Below are 17,745 nucleotides of genomic sequence, written 5' to 3'. Positions count from 1 at the left end.
ATCAGCCTCTGAGTAAAATCTCTTCCTGGTCTGTTGATTGTGGAGTAAAGCAGTCCCATTAAGTAGCCTCTTCTGACCTGGTAGGAAATGATTATGGATGAGCCCTGGGAGACAGCCAAGCACAGCCATAGCTCTGAGAATTAGAGTGGGAAAACCAAGACTCCGTGATGAGATGGCTTTTCCAAGGCAATGTCTCTTGCTTTCACTTTCTTCATATATAAAAGAGGGATACTAACCAAACTTACAGGATGACTTTGAGGATCCTTGACGATACCCTGTGAACTATAAAATGTTATATAAAAATTAGTTGTTATTTTTAGGGCCAATTCTACCTGTTTTTACAGTTGAGAAGAAGATGAATAACACAATTACAGGCCTAGTTAAGAAATCATTTTAAAGTAAAATTGTATAGACATTAGTATTTGCCATAAGCCCAACTTCCTACAGTTTGGAAGAGATTTATTTTTCAAGAGAGACTTTCATAAAAGATATAATTCTAGTAATTCTATCTCAGGATTAACTTTTTAAAAAATATTAATCAGGATTAACTTTTTTTTTATAATAATAAGAAAGTTCTTGGTATGCATCTGTTTTCAGCGAATCCCAAATGATAAGACATGATCTTTGTCCTTAAGAGGCCTCCACTATCCTTTAGGGGACCCGCCAGCCCCTGAAACAATAGGGACTAAAGTCATCATCCAAAAGCCGCCCCCCCACCCCCAGTCAGCCGACAGGTTAGACCCCTTTGAGAACTTCCCTTTGGCTGTTCAGGTGGCTGGCTGGCTCCTTCCAGCCTTTCAGCTCTAATGTGAACAATGTGGTTACTCCCTACCCACCCACCGGCTTCCTGCTCCCAGAATGCCCTCCTCCACCCATTTCTGCATATCACATTTTACTCCAATCCTTCTCAGCTCAAATGACCCCTTCCCCACACAGCCTTCTCCAGTCACCAACCAGAGCAGTACCGTCACAAGTGCAGATTCCAGAACGGGTGGAGCTCAGTGGGAGGACTAGAGAAAGTGAGGTTCTGAACAGTCTGGAAGGATTGGTGAATTTGGGCAGGCGAGCCAGAAAATGGAGAACATTCCAGGGAGAACAACCCCCAAGAAAACAACTCCATAAAATATTATAACATGTTATAAATATTTATAAAATAAATATTGGCTGTAATTTTCTGGCCAACCCTATTGGAGCTAGAATTTTTTTCATTCAAAGGCACGTTTTCTTCAATATGTCAACTTTTTAAAAATCACAGAAGTGGTAGATTATATTTTAAAGCACACTAGGTTTGTTCTTGCTCTCAAGTAATTTATGACATCACATGTTTTAGACTAAACTGAAAATTATAAAGCAGTATCTTCAGAATTGGTGGTAGCAGGAAAGTTAATAATGGACATAAAAAGAAACCATGGAAGAGAAAATCATATACTTATTCGGATATTTTGCCTTTGAATACAAACTAATTTGAAATTATCCAAAATAGCTAGGATATCAATAGCCAAAATAGCTAGAAAATAAAATGAGTAGGAAATTGTGAAATTTATTTTGCAAGTAAAATATGATCCATGGAACTGGTTTTATCTATATAGTGCCTTAAAGGAATTTTATTCTCTCAGTTTGATTTTTTTTCCAGTTGGACTGTTCTGATTTTTTCTTTTCTACTTTTATTGATGAATGGAATAAAGACATGGCTGAAACAGTTAAACCTGAGAGATGCAACTTGGGGATTTAATAATCAGGTTAATGTGAGTCATTTTAATGCAGGATTGTGGTTGTCATTAGTTTCCACAGCATTTTTCCTTTGTATCTATTAGGGGAAAAAATACATGACAATTTAGAATAATTTCTAAATTTTAAAAATCTGCTGTATACCAGTATCAGCAGTATACACAAGAATACTTTTCATTCTTAACTCATTCTGATGTCTATATTGGGGCCATGGGTCTCTTCAGCAAGTATCTTTTAGGCAGTTAAATGCCAACTGGAATAATTTGGCCTGTTCTAAATTTGGCATGTGTTGAGTGAAAAGTGCCAAAAAATATTCTGATAGTCATATTTGTAAACTGCTTTGGAAATAAAAGGTTTAGGTAACTCACTGAATGAACCATTCTTTTGGCAAATGCCAAAGAGACAGTGCTTTCATTGTTCTTTCTTGATTTTTTAAATTTCAGGTGTATCCTTTGTTGTTTTTTGTTTTGTTATCTTTATTTCTCTCAATTATATATATAATAATAATATATTAGTAGGGAAACAATAATAACAAATTTGTGAGATGTGTAGAATTGTGTTTCCTCTTTTCATAGTTCGACTTATTTTTATGTTAGAAGAGGACTTTCAAAAAATAATTGTTAGATGTACTGTTATTTTGGGGACTTCTAAATAAATCTCAAGAAAACTGCTAGGCAGAGGTGAGTAGCAGTAAGGAATATTACCTCTTAGCACTATGGAGACTATATCATAAACCACCATGGGGTGTGCAGTTTTATAATATCCTACTGTATCCTCTTCTTTTTTGCATATTCACACAAAAGACTTTAATGCTTTTCAAACCAACCTCGACAGCTTCCTGGATTTGTGATCATTTCTAAGGAAAAAAGAGAACATGACATATGTTTTTCTCAGTATACAAGGTAATAGAATGGGGTATTGTAAACAGGAAGGAGAGGCCCACATTGCTGGTACAGAGGAAGCTGCTGGCTAGAAGAAAGGATGCCACATCGGCGTGGAAGAGTGTGAAGATGGTGTTTACATTAGCATTGAGCCTCTGCAGGAAAGAAGTTGAGAACCAGCTCCAGTAGTACCAGAAACCATGGAGCCATAGATTTCCTACTATTTACATGTCCTTAAGAGGCAGGATTTCTGTTAAATCCTCTTGCTAAAGACAAATGTTTTTTTCCTTACTAGAACTCCACGGAGAACTATTTGGCATTTGGGAGGTAACGTATGCTAATTCAGTTTATCCAAGTGCTGAACTAGACGTTAAAATTAATATTTATGCTTCACTCTCTAACTCTAAACCATAAAATTCATGAGGCAAATAATAAAAAAGCTGCCTTCGAGAATTATATGAATGGTTACCCAGCAACTTCAGCTGGTTCTTTGGAGAAGTGCACTGCAGGGAGACAGTTGACGGGTTCTGGCCCTGACCCTTCTGTGTTTGTGAGGGCCTGATTTTTCTGCTTTGATCTCTGCTTTATCACCAAGGTTAGAATGGAATGCCTGACCTCAGGCAAGTGGCGTGACATCTCAGAACCTTATCACAGTGTGAGATGAGGGTCTAGGTTTAGTTCTTCGGGTTTCAAAGTGTTCCATACTTCATGGATATCCATTATAAGTTAAAACGTAAAAAAAAACAAAAATGCAACACACGTTTAATTGTTAAAGCATTAATAAACACAACTGCAACTCAAATTCATCATGTGATGTACTTTAACATACTGGAGACCATTACTTCTTCTTAACTCACACTGCCAGGTTTTTCTGTGCAGTGCGTGGGTCAAACCTCCACCTGCTAGAAAGTGAGCACCATGCATCTTGTCTATGTATCTTGTCTGATTGGTCCCATCTGCATCCCTATTGACCAGTACCAGATAGAGGTATGTTTAATAAATGAATGCAAATGAATGATTTTAAGCCTTTTGAAAAAGTATACTTGAAAGTTTGTAATGTGGCACTGGTCTTCTCTCTCTTTCTCTCTCTGTCTCTCAATTTGAGTTACTGTAATCCACTCCTTTAAAATTGTATCTGGGTATACAGTTTCATATCATCAGTGTGCTGTGTCCCATTAAGTCCCAGGCTAGGCTTGGGCATTTCTATCCATTTCACGCTGTCCTCATTGTGAAATAGGCATATGTATGGTAGGTAACTTTTTGTGTGTGTGCAACCTTTCAAATCTTCATCTGTTAGACAGGCTTGGGCAGTTCCCCTCCTGGGAGGATGGGGGCCCGAGTGGCCTGGTTGAGAGAACTCACAAGTGAGAAGACATTTGGACTCCTGTCCATCACCACCTTTGAACTTCCTGAAGTTTCATTCCCATGTTTTGTAAAAGCCATTGCTGCAAAGCAACATTCTCCCACTAGTTACCAGTCTAGGGTGTTATTTTTTTCCCCAGAAGCTTCTGTCATCTTCTCCTCCTTGATTACAGTGCTGAGAAGGGAGGAACAGACTTCAGTCCCCCTGGCCATAATAACTTATCTTCTAGTCTTCTATTTGTACTGATAGTCATAAACACTTGCATCAGTTTTGTGTTTGATACAAAATTAGCCTTAATCAACTGACTTGCTCTCTGGCATTTAACACCACTCCCTGCTGATTTTTTTTTTTTTAACTTAATTTGTTTTTTAGAGCAGTTTTAGGTTCACATCAAAGTTAAGAGAAGGGTACAGAGATTTCCCATATACCCTCTCCCCCCATACATACCTAGCCCCTCCCCATTATCATCACCCCCCCTACCAGAGCTACTCGGTGATGCATTTGTTTTGTCTACAATTGACATTAATGTTTGGCAAACAGAAATAAGTCTTTCAAGGAAATATCTGCCTGCTTGCTGCTCTGATGTGTTTAGACCTGTGTGCACAATTTTCAGTTCTTGAGAGCAAGGCCCATCTCTGGCTTTGCTTACCTTTGTTTCCTCTTTCATGCAGGGTTTTCCAACCTTGGCACAATTGAAACGTTGGGCGAGATAACCCTTTGTCGTAGGGGGCTCTGCTACAACATTGTAGATTGTTCAGCAGCGTCCCTGGCCTCAGCCTACTAGATTCCAGTAGCACCCCCCTTCTCCCAGCATGACAAGCAAAAATGTCTCCAGACACTGCCAAATGTCCCTTGGGGAACAAAATTAACCCTGGAGTGAAACCAGTACAATGCCTGATACACAATAAGCCCCCCCTAAAATACTTGATAAATTAATAAATATATTTAAACCACAGCTAGACATTTAATCATTGGATATTTCTCTGTTTCATGCCACCATTTCCTCTAAATTCTCTGAATTTACAACTTGAAATATCGTAGGTATGCAATTGTTATCACTATCCTGTTGTCTTGCAGACAAAAGTTCTAAGGGTCTTAACTAGAACAGAGGTTTTAAGACATTTTGCTATTAAGATACCCTGAAATGTTATGTTTGAGGAATGAGCTTTCTAAAAGCCAAAGTATGTTCAAGGTGTGTAGTTGAAGGTGTGTTTGTGTTTTTCAAAGTGTTGAGACATAAGAATGACATCAGCAAGATTAGGCCATCTGGGAAGCTGAGTGGGGCTGGTCAGTTGTTGGGGGAAGGGAAGGGCCTGGGAGAGATCCCAACTGGGGAAAGTGGAAGGGCCCAGAGAAGGACATGTGCTTGCCCCAGGGACTGCTTACGGAGTCCCTTGAGTAGATGGCATGAATTGATAAGCAGTGTGAAACTATTTCAGAGTTAATTTATACTTCTTGAAAGTTTTTGAAAATAACTTCGTTGAGATGAAATAAGTGACATTATGTAATTGTCTTTATTTCAGTGAAGAGGTTGTACATTGATACTTAAAATGTAGTTTCTGGAATATTTTTATTTAAAGGGAAGCAAGAATCATTATTCAAAAATAAAGTTTAAGAAGTGAAATAAATTTGGAAATATTATAATGAAAATTTAATCACGATGCTTTTATGTCTTCTTAAGGCAGATTTAGATGAATATAGTTAACTCAGTGTACTTTTTTCACAACACAATTCCTTTGGGCTTTGATCCCTCTTTCTTAAAAGATCGTTGCTTAGCACAATTTAAGTTCCTACCATTAATGTCCCTCGCTGCAAACTACCGTTGTAAAATTTTGAGGAGAGAACTATAGTTTAAGTTTGTGCTTTTTAAGAAAGATATCTTTGTTCTTTTATATCATTAATTATAAGAATGAAGAGGAGCTAACACATCATTGTAAGGCAATTATACTTCAATAAAGATGTTTAAAAAAAAAAAAAGAATGAAGAGGATATGAATATAACAGTAATATTTTTGTATTAAAGAAATATTTGAATTTATTTAGAAACATTTTTTCTTTTATAGGTAGGCTATTTGTTATTTTAAATTTTTAATGTTTTTTCAATTATTATAAATACTGAAACTTAGATAGAATTTTCTAGGAGCTAGAGCGAAGTTTGTTGTAGAGGCTGGGTGATTTTGAGTCCAGAGAGGCTGTTACAAAATCATGGTAAGGATATTGAACAAGCTAATGTTATTCTGGGCAACAAAATTGTGTAGTGTAATTATAGGCAAATATTTAGCTTATCGCTTTAGAATGTTCATAATTTAAAGTTTCACAGAGCAATTTAATTTTGTTTTTCTTTTGAGAGAAGGATGCTACAATGTTATCAACCCAAACGATCCCTAGATATGACAACTTTTTGTACAGGAGTTTATGATGTTTGTTCTTGCAGTTTTAGCTTTAATGGAAAGGAGAATAGTTTATAATTATGGGCAATTTTTAGTTTTCTTTTATGGTAAATTATTTTACCCATTTGAAATATAGAATAAAAGGTAGTTCTTGAAACTTGCTCCTAAACACAGAGTACATCCTGAGAACGTTGCAGTAAAGTGGGTCAGTTATATTTTGAGTTTTGTGTGCTGGTGTTATTGCATCTTTATGACACACTTTATACTTTGGGGATAATCTTGTTGCCCTATAATTTTTATTATCTTAGAATCGGAAGTCTCTCTCTTCCCATTGTCTTAAGTAATATTGACGGTACCAAGAGAGTTTCACTTTGAAGTTTGGTACTTTTTCTTTTCTTTCCTGCTGTAGCCACATAGTTTTGAAATTTGGGCAAAATGCTCTGCAGAGCTACTTTATTTGAAAAATATTAATTAAAAAATTCCTATTCTTTGAGTGTGTTTTCACCTTTTTATCAAGTTTGTGTGTTGGGCCATAGGGAATGCTTTAGAACTGGGTTGCCTGACATGATAGCCACTAGACACGTTGGCTATTTCAATTTTAATTTTAATTAATGAAAATTAAATAAAATTAAACATTTAGTTCCTCAGTCACACTAACCGCACTTCAAGGGTCCAATAGCCACATGTCTAGTGGCTACCATATTAGACAGTGCAGATATAGAACATTTTCACGGTCACAGATAGTTCTGTTGGGTACACCTCTCCAGGATGGGTGTTGGCAAACTGCAACCTGGGGGCCCATTCTGATCCACTGTTTGTTTGGTAAATAAAGTTTTACTGGAATACAGCCATGACCACCTATTTATATATTGCCTATGGCTGCTTTCAGGCTATAACAGCAGAACTGAGTAGTTGGAACAGAGATCATGTAGCTCACAGAGCCTAAAATATTTTCTTTCTATCCCTTTATAGAAAAAGATTGACTCTACCTTAGAGTATCCGTATTTATAATGTCAAGGTTGTTTGAATAGCATAGTTATTTTATGTGTAGCATATATTAGTAATATTAAATGCCTTACATGAGGCAGATTATCATACTTCAAAGATGAGCCAGACCAGAAGAACAGGCAAGAATAGAGTATCAGGCCAAATCTCTTGATTACTGGTTGAGAACAGGCATCCACTAGTAGGGACAACTAGAAGGTACGGCCTTCTGTGATAGATCAGACACTTTCCAGAATGGAGAGAATTAAGGAAGAATACGAGGGAAGACAACACGCAAGGTGTCAATCTACTCAGGGTGGGCAGGGCAAGTGGCAGGATTAATACACAATAGCCATGAGACCCTTCAATGCTGCTGGCCCATTGTCACACTTGGACCCAGAGTCTGGTTGGGAGTAAGGGGTGGAATATGAAAAGAGCACGAGGGCAGTTAGAAGATTAATAAAGTGAGGTGGGGCGATATTTATCTAATATGTTAGATTTAAAAATCTTTCAATTAAACTTTTCCATTTAGACTTAAATAGAAATTGATTCAAAAATGTTTATTTCATTAATAAAGTACCTGGTTTCTAATGTTTGGTTGATTGGCTCGTTTTAGTATTTTTATGGCCTTCTTTTATCTTCTAAACTATGCAAGAAATTTAGTCTCTTAGATGACATGTGAAATACTTAAATCCATTTTGTTTTACCACTTTACATACAATTTTTTAAAATTCTATTTTAAACCGTGGAGCTTTTCCAGTTTGGTGGGACATGAGCTTCTTTTCTTTTAATTTTTTTAATAATTTATTTTTATTATTTATTTTTAAATTTTTGACTGTGTTGGGTCTTCGTTGCTGTGCGCGGGCTTTCTCTAGTTGCAGCGAGCGGGAGCTACTCTTCGTTGGGGTGCACAGGCTTCTCATTGCGGTGGCTTCTCTTGTTGCGGAGCACGGTCTCTAGGCATGCGGGCTTCAGTAGTTGTGGCACGTGGGCTCAGTAGTTGTGGCTCGTGGGCTCTAGAGCGCAGGCTCAGTAGTTGTGGCACACGGGCTTAGTTGCTCCACGGCATGTGAGATCTTCCCGGACCAGGGCTCAAACCCGTGTCCCCTGCGTTGGCAGGCGGATTCTTAACCACTGCACCACCAGGGAAGTCCCATGAGCTTATTTTCTATGTGAGTGTTTGGGTTATAGCTTTTATGGAAGCCAAATCATCATGATGTTAGTTTATTTCAACTTGTAAGTTGTAATGCAGTCTAATAAAAGTGAGCTTTTGACATTGGCCTAAGAGAACTGCCTTTGTTACTCTCCCTTTGTTACTTTCCCAGGTTTAAGCTAGCACAGTTTCTTAGTCAAAGTGCCCTTGCTCTTCTTCGGCCAGAGCTTCAGTGAGTGCCTTATAAAGGCTGACCCTCACTGGAGCAGATTATAATGTAGCACCAGAGCTAAATTTAGAGGGAAGCCAAGCCTCTACTCCAAATAGTAACAGCTAAACGATAGAGACTTTTGGTGAACAGAATATCTTCATTTAGTCTTTCAGTACCAGTAGGTGAGTCTCTGTGTTTGTTTGATTTATTTTGGATGTTGTGTATGTCAAAATCTTTGCATATTTTTTTATGTTTATGTGTTCTTTTATTATTTTCCACATAGACTATATTGAGGTAGTGTAAGATAAGCCTACATAACTGGGCTATGAAGAAAGAAACTTTCGTATTTAGAACTAAAGAAAGTATAAACAGAGCTAAAGAATTTTTAAAATAGAGTAATTCTCTCCAACGTAGGGTGTGTTTGGTAGTAATTCCCATTAGCAGGAAAACAGAAACAAGGTGTAAAGGTAGAGTTAATTAGGGAATTCTATATGTTTATATTCTAGACCTTAAAATAAGTCTTTTAGAGGGGACTCCCACTTTAAAAATATTTTTTAATTCTAAAATAAAAACATCTTTGGCAAAAAAGGAAACTCCTTCCTTGCATGTTCACCTCCTGGAGGAGTTTCAGGCTCTATTTTTGGTTTTGTATCTCAGTAGGAGACCCAAACTTCTTAACAGGTATTTTTCTTCGCTAACACAAGAAAAGATTTTGTATGGTATTTCGGTATTTGTTGTGTTTTGGGAGGTGTGGAAACATTAAGGAGAACACACACACACATACACACACACACACACACACACACACGTATATTTATTACTTGTGCTCCAATGGAAATGTTTGCTGGTATAGAGTGAATCTGTTGAAAATGCCAACAGGGAAAATTCTGAATGAAAGAGTTTTGCAGTGAATATAAATAATGCGTTAGAAACTCTATTTCCAACATTTCTCAAATGAAATGAGATTTCATTGATTAAGGTTACTGCATTTGTAGTCATTTCACTGTGCACCTGCTGCCCCATACACATACAGCAATCAATCCCTTTTCTATACTGGTTAGCTAGGTGTGTCCCGCTGTTGTTTCACCTGTCACATTGTACTATAAATGTTTTTTTTTTTTTTAATTAATTAATTTATTTATTTGGCTGTGTTGGGTCTTCGTTTCTGTGCGAGGGCTTTCTCTAGTTGCGGCGAGTGGGGGCCACTCTTCATCGCGGTGCGCAGGCCTCCCACCGCCGCGGCCTCTCTCGTTGCGGAGCACAGGCTCCAGATGCACAGGCTCAGTAGTTGTGGCTCACGGGCCCAGCCGCTCCGCGGCATGTGGGATCCTCCCAGACCAGGGCCCGAACCCGCGTCCCCCGCATTGGCAGGCAGACTCTCAACCACTGCGCCACCAGGGAAGCCCTAAATGTTTGTATTTTATCTCTGCTGGGCTCTGTGTTCCTTGAGGGCTTGGAATCCGGCTTAGTCACCTTTACATCTCAAAGCAGGATGTAGTAAGTTCACTTTATAGGATTGATAAAAATTCTCTCTACTTAAACCATAAAAGGAATTACTTTTGGACTTTGTTACTTTATTAAAAAAATTTTTTTTAGTTTCACTTTAAAAGTGGTGATTCAAGTTTTCAATGATAAACAGATTGCTTTCTGTGTGAAAATACACGTTTCTCTTTTTTCATGGGGTTGGAAGAAAGTTTTGGTACATAAACTGAATAATAATTTTTCCACATTCTTGAGGATTTTTTAAAAATTTTGAGATATAATTAAATAATTTACTGTTTAATGTTGCAAATTTTCTTGATTATTTAATGGTATAAGTAATGGAGAAAATCTAGACATTTTCAAATCACAATTTTAAAAATCTTTGAAAGATAATTAAATAATTTGCTTGACATTATCTTAATCGTTTGGTCCTCATAATTTAGGCAATCTAGACATATTTTCAGATTGTAATATTTATGCCAGCAAGGTTATTCTCAGTTTGTAAAAGGTCTTTTAGGGCAGGTTTTTCACTTTTTTAAAAGATAATTTTTGATATTTTAAATTATATATTAAATCCAATAGGAGAATTTAAAATACCCAAATACTCATCCTCTGAAGTTAAGCAAACAAATGAAAAGCTTAATAACAGTTTCTTGTATCGTTCTTAAATGTTCCTTGCCTAGAAAAGGAAATATTACGTGTACCCCTCTTTTTAACCAAAAAATTATGCTTTACACTCTTTTATTCAACTTGCTTTTTTCCTTTAACAATTTTACTTGAACATCTTTCCATATCAGTGCAACAGCTTATTTGACAATTATTTATTAAATTTAAATGCTTACTCTCAGTATTGTTTTAGGTGCTAAAGATACAGTATTGAGTAAAACCTACAAAGTCCCTACCCACATGGATGTTACTCTTGGGGGAAACAGACCATGGCAAACAGATGCTAATGAAATGACAGGGGCTGCTGTGAGCTATGAAGAGAAATAGAGCTAGATGAGAGGGAGAGGGAGAGAGAGAGAAGGAGTCTTGTTAGTCAGGGTGGTCTGGGAAGGTCTCTGAAACGGAGGCATTTGAGTGAGTGCAGAGAGTTAAAGCCGCGTGAATGGCTTCCCTGGCCCACTGGAAGAAGCAAAGAGGGCAATGTGGCTGGAGCAGTGAATGATGGGAAGAGGTAGATGTAGGAAACATAATCAGAGAGGTAGCCAGGGCCATATGTAGTACATTGGATATAATTCATTTTGTAAAGCTTCGTAGTTCCATTTGATGGCTTATTTATAACTTATTGAACTAGATAGGTTTATGGGTATTCAACTTCCATTTTTTTATGCATCCAACAATGTTGCAGCTAAATCCTTTTATATATACACATACACGTATATTTGCATACTTGTGTGGGTATAACTGTAGAATAAATTCCTGGTAAAGGAATTGCTGGACCGTAGGTTATGCGCATGTAAATATTTATAGCTATTCACCAAATGCTTCCCAAAAGTATTGCATGGAGTTTATCCTTTATATCAAAGTTTATGTCTGTGGTTATTTTCCTTGTGTCTTTTGTCCACACTAGATATTATTAAACTTTAAAAGTTTTGCTAGTTCAGTAGTTACAATTATCTCATTTTAAAAAGTATATTTAGTATGGGTGAAGTCAAACATATGATTATTAGCCATATATTATATGAACTGCTTATTTGAAGTGCCTAATCTTTATTTTCTTGGTTTTCAGAAATTTTATGAATAAGCATCAGAAGCCAGTGCTAACAGGCCAGCGGTTCAAAACTCGGAAAAGGGGTAGGTTGTGTTGTGTGTTTGTGTGTGTATGGTGGGGACGGGGTTGGGGGAAATGTGTGTTTAAAGTTCTAATCAAAATATAAGGTTGGTGAATGTCCCGTTTAACAATACAACAGCCAGTTATTTTAGTAGCAAAAGCGAGTTTCTTTGGGAAGAGCCCAGAGGAATTGCAGTTCGGGGTATGCGAACTATGGGGCAAGTCAGAGAACAAGGAAGCGGAACTTGCTATTATAGGGAAAAGAGGGGAGTTGAGAGGAGCTGTAATAACCCAACAGTCCACGTGAGGAAGCTGGGAGTCCAAAGTATGGCGGCTACTCATAGTTTGGTCTGGTACATTCTCTGATTGGCTGGGCTGTGGTTAGGTGGAGAGAAGTTTTCTTCTTCCTTCCGGATAGTAAAGTAGGCAACACCTTTCTGTTGGAGACTAGAGAGGAAGGCATAATTATCTTCCTGTTTGGAGTAATTGATGATGCATGGCAGGGTGTAAGAGCTCCCCCTACAGGCCTGTCCGGACTCCAATTCTAGCTGAGGTTTCTTAATTAATTCCACAAAGAAGAATTGGGATTATCTTTGTTTCCACCTAACCTCACTAATTTCTGTCTTTTGAGCTCTGACTGTAAAATCTGAAGGTGTGCATTCAAGCCTCAGGACCGCCAGTTACTTAGGTGTTTGATTTTGGACGAGTCATTTAACTTGTCTGAGCTTTGTGTCTTCATCTACAAAATGAGGATGATTATATCTGTTCAGGTTGCCTTACTCTCATGTGAGGCTCTGAAGGCAGTTGATAAACTTTACTGTTTTTAACATCAGCGTTTGCATTTGGTTTTTGCTTTCTTTGTGTTTTTAAGAAAACGTTCATAAGCCAAGATAGTAAAACTAAGAGAAGAGTAAATTAGGGAAGATATTGAAGAGTTTTAACCTTTTCAGAATTTAGAAAGTCGAACTAAATTTACTGCCCTAAATATCTGTAAAACTCAGGATATTTTCAAGTGTCTTTTATCATGGGAAGAGAAGTGATACAGCCAGTTTGGTGATGGCTGGTACAATTTCTATATGTGAGTGACTTCTTTTTGTTATGTTCATCTTCCCATTCTTTTTGTGTAAAGAATTTTTAAATCTTTTATAATATTTAATCAGTTTTGCATAATTATATAGAAATCCTCTTGGTTTTAAGAGTAGTTGAGCCAAAACTTGATAGGGAAACTTTTTAATCTATTTATTTATTTATCGATTTATTTAGGCTGTGCCAGGTCTTAGTTGCGGCATGTGGGCTTCTTAGTAGCAGCATGCAAACTCTTAGTTGCGACATGCATGTAGGATCTAGTTCCTCGACCAGGAATCAAACCCAGGCCCCCTGCATTGGGAGCATGGAGTCTTACCCACTGGACCACCAGGGAAGTCCCAATAGGGAAACTTTTTAAAATATGAAACATGATATGAAATTATTATGTTGACTAACACTGAGGAGAGTGACTGAAAAATATTTAAGGAAGTATCATGTGTAAAGATAAAGGATGACTGAATATCTTTTTGAAGGCCTCATAGCTGATTATGAAGCAGAATGCCATGTAATGGTCATCAAGTGCTAAATTGTTGAATTGATAAACTATATCACATGCCTTTGGCATTTCCAGCCAATGCATGTAGCTGAAGTTCTCTTGCAATGCTGTGTCTATGTAAGTAGCAAGTGTAGTTATGTAGAAAGAAAAGAATTCTCAGTACAATAGATCACTTGAATTAGAACAGATTGCAAGAGTTACTAGGTAGCAGTAAGGACTAAATTTAACTGTAAATGCTACCTGCCAGAAAGCTTCACATTCCCACTAAAAAAATGAAAATTAAAAAATATTTTAAAAACCAAAAGATATGGTTATTTTGTATAGTATTTCTGTCTTGTACTCTTCTTTTTTATTTTTATCTTTTGCATCCTTGACTCATCCCCATAAGCTAAGTACAAGTATAGTCTGAACCACCCCCTTCTATTATATTTAGCCCTCTTACAAACTGTGTCCCCCACTACACAATGCGGATTGAAATCTGGAAGCAGATAGCAATGCAAGGTGCTGCAACCAGCGTGCGTTCTTTGTCTCATTGTTTAAAGCCGTCTTGAAAAACATAAATGACGTCGATGATTTCCAAAGGACTTAATCAGAAACCTAGTTACAGTTAAGGTATTGTTGCGCCTAGTAATGTGATAATATTTAATGTATGCCCAACTGTGAGGTGAAGGAAGGTTTGCCATCGCCTGCCCACTGAGGGAGCGTGTTAATCTCAGACCTGGATCTCCAACTCAGGCAGCTTTCTTAGTGTGACGCTGATTCACGGTAGCTGAGCTCCAGCGCCAGGAGAGGGCCCAAGGATGTGTTGCACAAGAGCAGGCATGATTCAGCAAGTAAACTGGCCCTTACGGTCAGTCTTAAGTTTTGGACTGTAAAGGTTACCTCTAACACTGAACTGGTTTGCCTCTGATTCATTTGGTGGGCAAGATTGTGCCTGTGTCTGATAGCTGCGGGAATACTCACAGAGAGCCACCCAGAAATACGTTATCTATCATTTGTCAGTTGATCTAGATTTATATAACTCGGGTCTGTTGGGGGTTAGAGCAGTACTTGAGCCATTTTGTGCCAAACTGCTGACTGGAAAAAAAAAAATGGAGTCAACCTCATTTTCTGCTTTTCATAATAGTGAATTGCATCCTGACGATTCATCGTGCTTTGGCTTTTCTTCTGCTATTATGATGGGGCTGAATTCAGATAAATGGTTGGCAGTTTTGTAGAGCCGAGAAAAAAAAAATCTACGGAGGATATTTCAAGGTCATTTTAGTAGGCTGTCTTCTGAAGCTCTGTCTTCAGTTTGTACGTATTTCCTAGCAAAGTTAATGCTCTTCCCTGCCAAGTTAGTATAAAAATGTATTTCTTTTTGCTTAACATCAAAATTAAACATCATGGTAGGACACATCATATCGAATGTATCCTTTGTGAAATATGCACATCTTGCTTATAATATTTTCTCCAGAGAAATTATGTTTTCTAGTGTGACTTGGAGGAATCTGAAAGGATGAATGCTTCTCCCCTGAGCCATTGTTACGCTTAGTGAAATGAAATATTTAATAATTGAACTGGCCTCCCTCTAAAGTTTGTGGAGAAATTGGATTAAAATTAGTGAAAATAGGAGAGAAAAAAATGACCAAACTTCAGGCCTCCAGAGGGGCCACATACTCAGGTATCTCTTTGAGGCTTTAGATCTGTTTTGGTGGTTTTAAATCACTCTTAGATTTGTAATAAGTGGTGTTAGGAACTAATGAGGTAAATCTTTAAATATATACGGAAGTAAATCTGTGTGTGTATAGTTGGAAAACCCATGATCGTTCTTATTCATTTACTGTAACTCAGTGACCTTCAGAAAGGGAGGGTAGATTATGTTATTTGTCACTTAATTAACACATTCGGAAAATGTTGTCTTAACCATTTACCATAGTTCTTAGAGAAAGCAATGTATTTAGATAACTTACAGGCGTATTTGAGTGTCAGAAATAGGCCTGTTTCTCTACGTTGTGTGAGGGTGATTATGACTGACTCTTCAGTGTCACACTTGTGATTCACCAACACAGTATAAATGTGAGACCCTAATTGTGTACTTCCTACCTCAAGGGAGTTTTGACCTGCCAAATGGAAACTCAAGGAAGCAATGGCATATTTCCGTTAGGATTTTGTTGGTACTTCTGCTACACTGTCCTCAAATGAAATACAAATCGTATATACCGTTGGTTGTTTCAGATGAAATGAAAAAGAACCTATGGGTAAAATATTGTCTTGTTTCCCCAAACTTCCAATAATGTTCTTGCCATTTTCCTGTACAGGAATTTTGTTTTCCTCTAGATGGACACTTATCTTAGCAGGTGGGAGTTTTGCTTTTCATCCTGCAAGAGAATCATTAATCCTCCCAGGCCATCATGACTTTTTAAGATTCCTAAGCTATACGTGATCATTTTGACCTAGTGCATTATTACTCACTGTTGAAATATCTCTGGCCATGATGTGCTGTCTTCCTCCTTTTACTTTCCCTCTCCCTTAGCAAGTCTTTTGGAAAAGTATAACTGGAGGATGAGGGCCTTTTTACAAAGAAAAGTTTTTAAGTTGTCTCTTAGATTCAAAACAAAGCTGTCTGCGTGAATTTGTAGCTTACCTTATTGCCCAACTTATATTTTCCAGTGTCTTGAATTTGTAATTTTCAAACCACCAAAGTCTGTTCTACCACCTGAGTCAACGTCAAAGCATGTTGGGGTGCCATTGTGCAGATGGCCTCAATTGATTTTGGGAGCTGGTCACGAGACTTAATAAGCAGCTCTTGGTCTTTTTACTTCTCATGTTTTTGTGTTCAAGGAGAGGGAACTTCTTCCCAAGGTGGGTGGTGAATTACCCTTTGGCTGGACCCCGAGTAGGGGATGATGCTTGCCAATGAGTTCATCCTGTGGGTCACAGTTACCCACTTCTTCCGCGCCCCGTGATCTACGCTTCTAGGGTGCCCATTCTCTCCCTCCCCCGCTTCACAACAAGACCCCAATTATGTTTTTCCTGCGGTCAACATTTGCATGTTCTTGGCTGCATAATGTTTTGCTTATGGCATCAAAAGGACTTTTATCTCTTGTTCATGACGAATAGTGTTCAAGTTAATTTACATCTGTCTTCATGGTATCTTATGCTGCGTGACTCTGGCTGGTACTGGGAATGCCATTCTTCTCTGTTTCTGAAGCTGTGGTATTAACCCCTTACAGCACATCCCTTCTGTTAGACTGTAGGTAGGCAGTCTGTACAAACCAGGCAGCTGCTGTCTGGTTTTTACATGTAGTTTTTAATTGTATCAAAGTCATGCGTGTACGTGGTTTAAATAGTCAAACAGTTCTGCAAGACATGTTCTAACAGCAGCAAGTCTGTTCCCCAGCAGAACTCCTTCTACTCTTTAACTGCTTCTTTTAGCATTTGCATTCCTGTGGCCAAATAACACTCCTGTATGGCTGATGCTTGATGTTTCTGTTGGAGGTATTCTAGATGCATTTCCTCCTATGGGAGATAAGGATTCGGCTCTTTCACGCCCTACCCACCTGCAAACCTCTTCTCGTTCCCCGTCCTTTCATTATATCACAGTTTTAGCTAGACTCCTGTTTAGGGTGCATATTATTGTGACTTGGTACATGTTCTTCAGAGCTGAACTATTATTTGATTTATTTTTCTGAACACCATTTTCTCTTTGGATTTAATGAGTTTAATAATAATCGATCTTTTTTTTTTTTTGCTTAGTCTTCTGTACCTTAAAACTAGTCAACCCCACCCTTTCCCTTGTTATGTAAATCTCTTAATATAAACACTTTAGGAACTCTAACAATGATATTACATTGAAGGAATTCTGACTATGTATCATATCATATTGTATGATTGTATTGAAAAACCCTCTTCCATTCGGTTTGCTCTCTAGGCCAACTGTCCAGCTGTTAACGTGAAATGCTTGAAATGTCGCTTCACCACTATCCTGAAGAGTACTGTTGTCTGCCTCTTAGATTTTTTTTCTCTTTTTCCTGGGATCTCATGACTTACTAAGATTGTGAAATCATGAGTTATTCTCTCATTTCGGTGTAGTATCTGTTTCAATCGCTTTTAAAAAGAGTGTATCAGAAACATAATTTTTGAGGCCTTGAATGTCTTGAAATATGTTTATTCTGCTCTTATGTTTGATTAGTAGTGTGACCGAACACTGGAATTC

General features: G+C 37.7%; 1 protein-coding gene across 3 annotated transcripts in view; it reads left to right on the top strand.

Moving 5' to 3' along the window:
* The window catches only part of BZW2 (basic leucine zipper and W2 domains 2), a 57,833-nt gene that overhangs the window by 6,461 nt on the left and 33,627 nt on the right, over window positions 1–17,745 (top strand). For all 3 annotated transcript variants that reach the window (XM_068550563.1, XM_068550562.1, XM_068550565.1), the window contains exon 2: window positions 11,924–11,988. In XM_068550563.1, coding sequence (XP_068406664.1) covers window positions 11,924–11,988 — 65 coding nt within the window. The remainder of the gene's footprint in view (window positions 1–11,923; window positions 11,989–17,745) is intronic.

Source organism: Eschrichtius robustus, chromosome 8, assembly GCF_028021215.1.
Source record: "Eschrichtius robustus isolate mEscRob2 chromosome 8, mEscRob2.pri, whole genome shotgun sequence".
Lineage (NCBI taxonomy): Eukaryota > Metazoa > Chordata > Mammalia > Artiodactyla > Eschrichtiidae > Eschrichtius > Eschrichtius robustus.
This window is presented reverse-complemented; position numbering and strand designations above follow the sequence as displayed.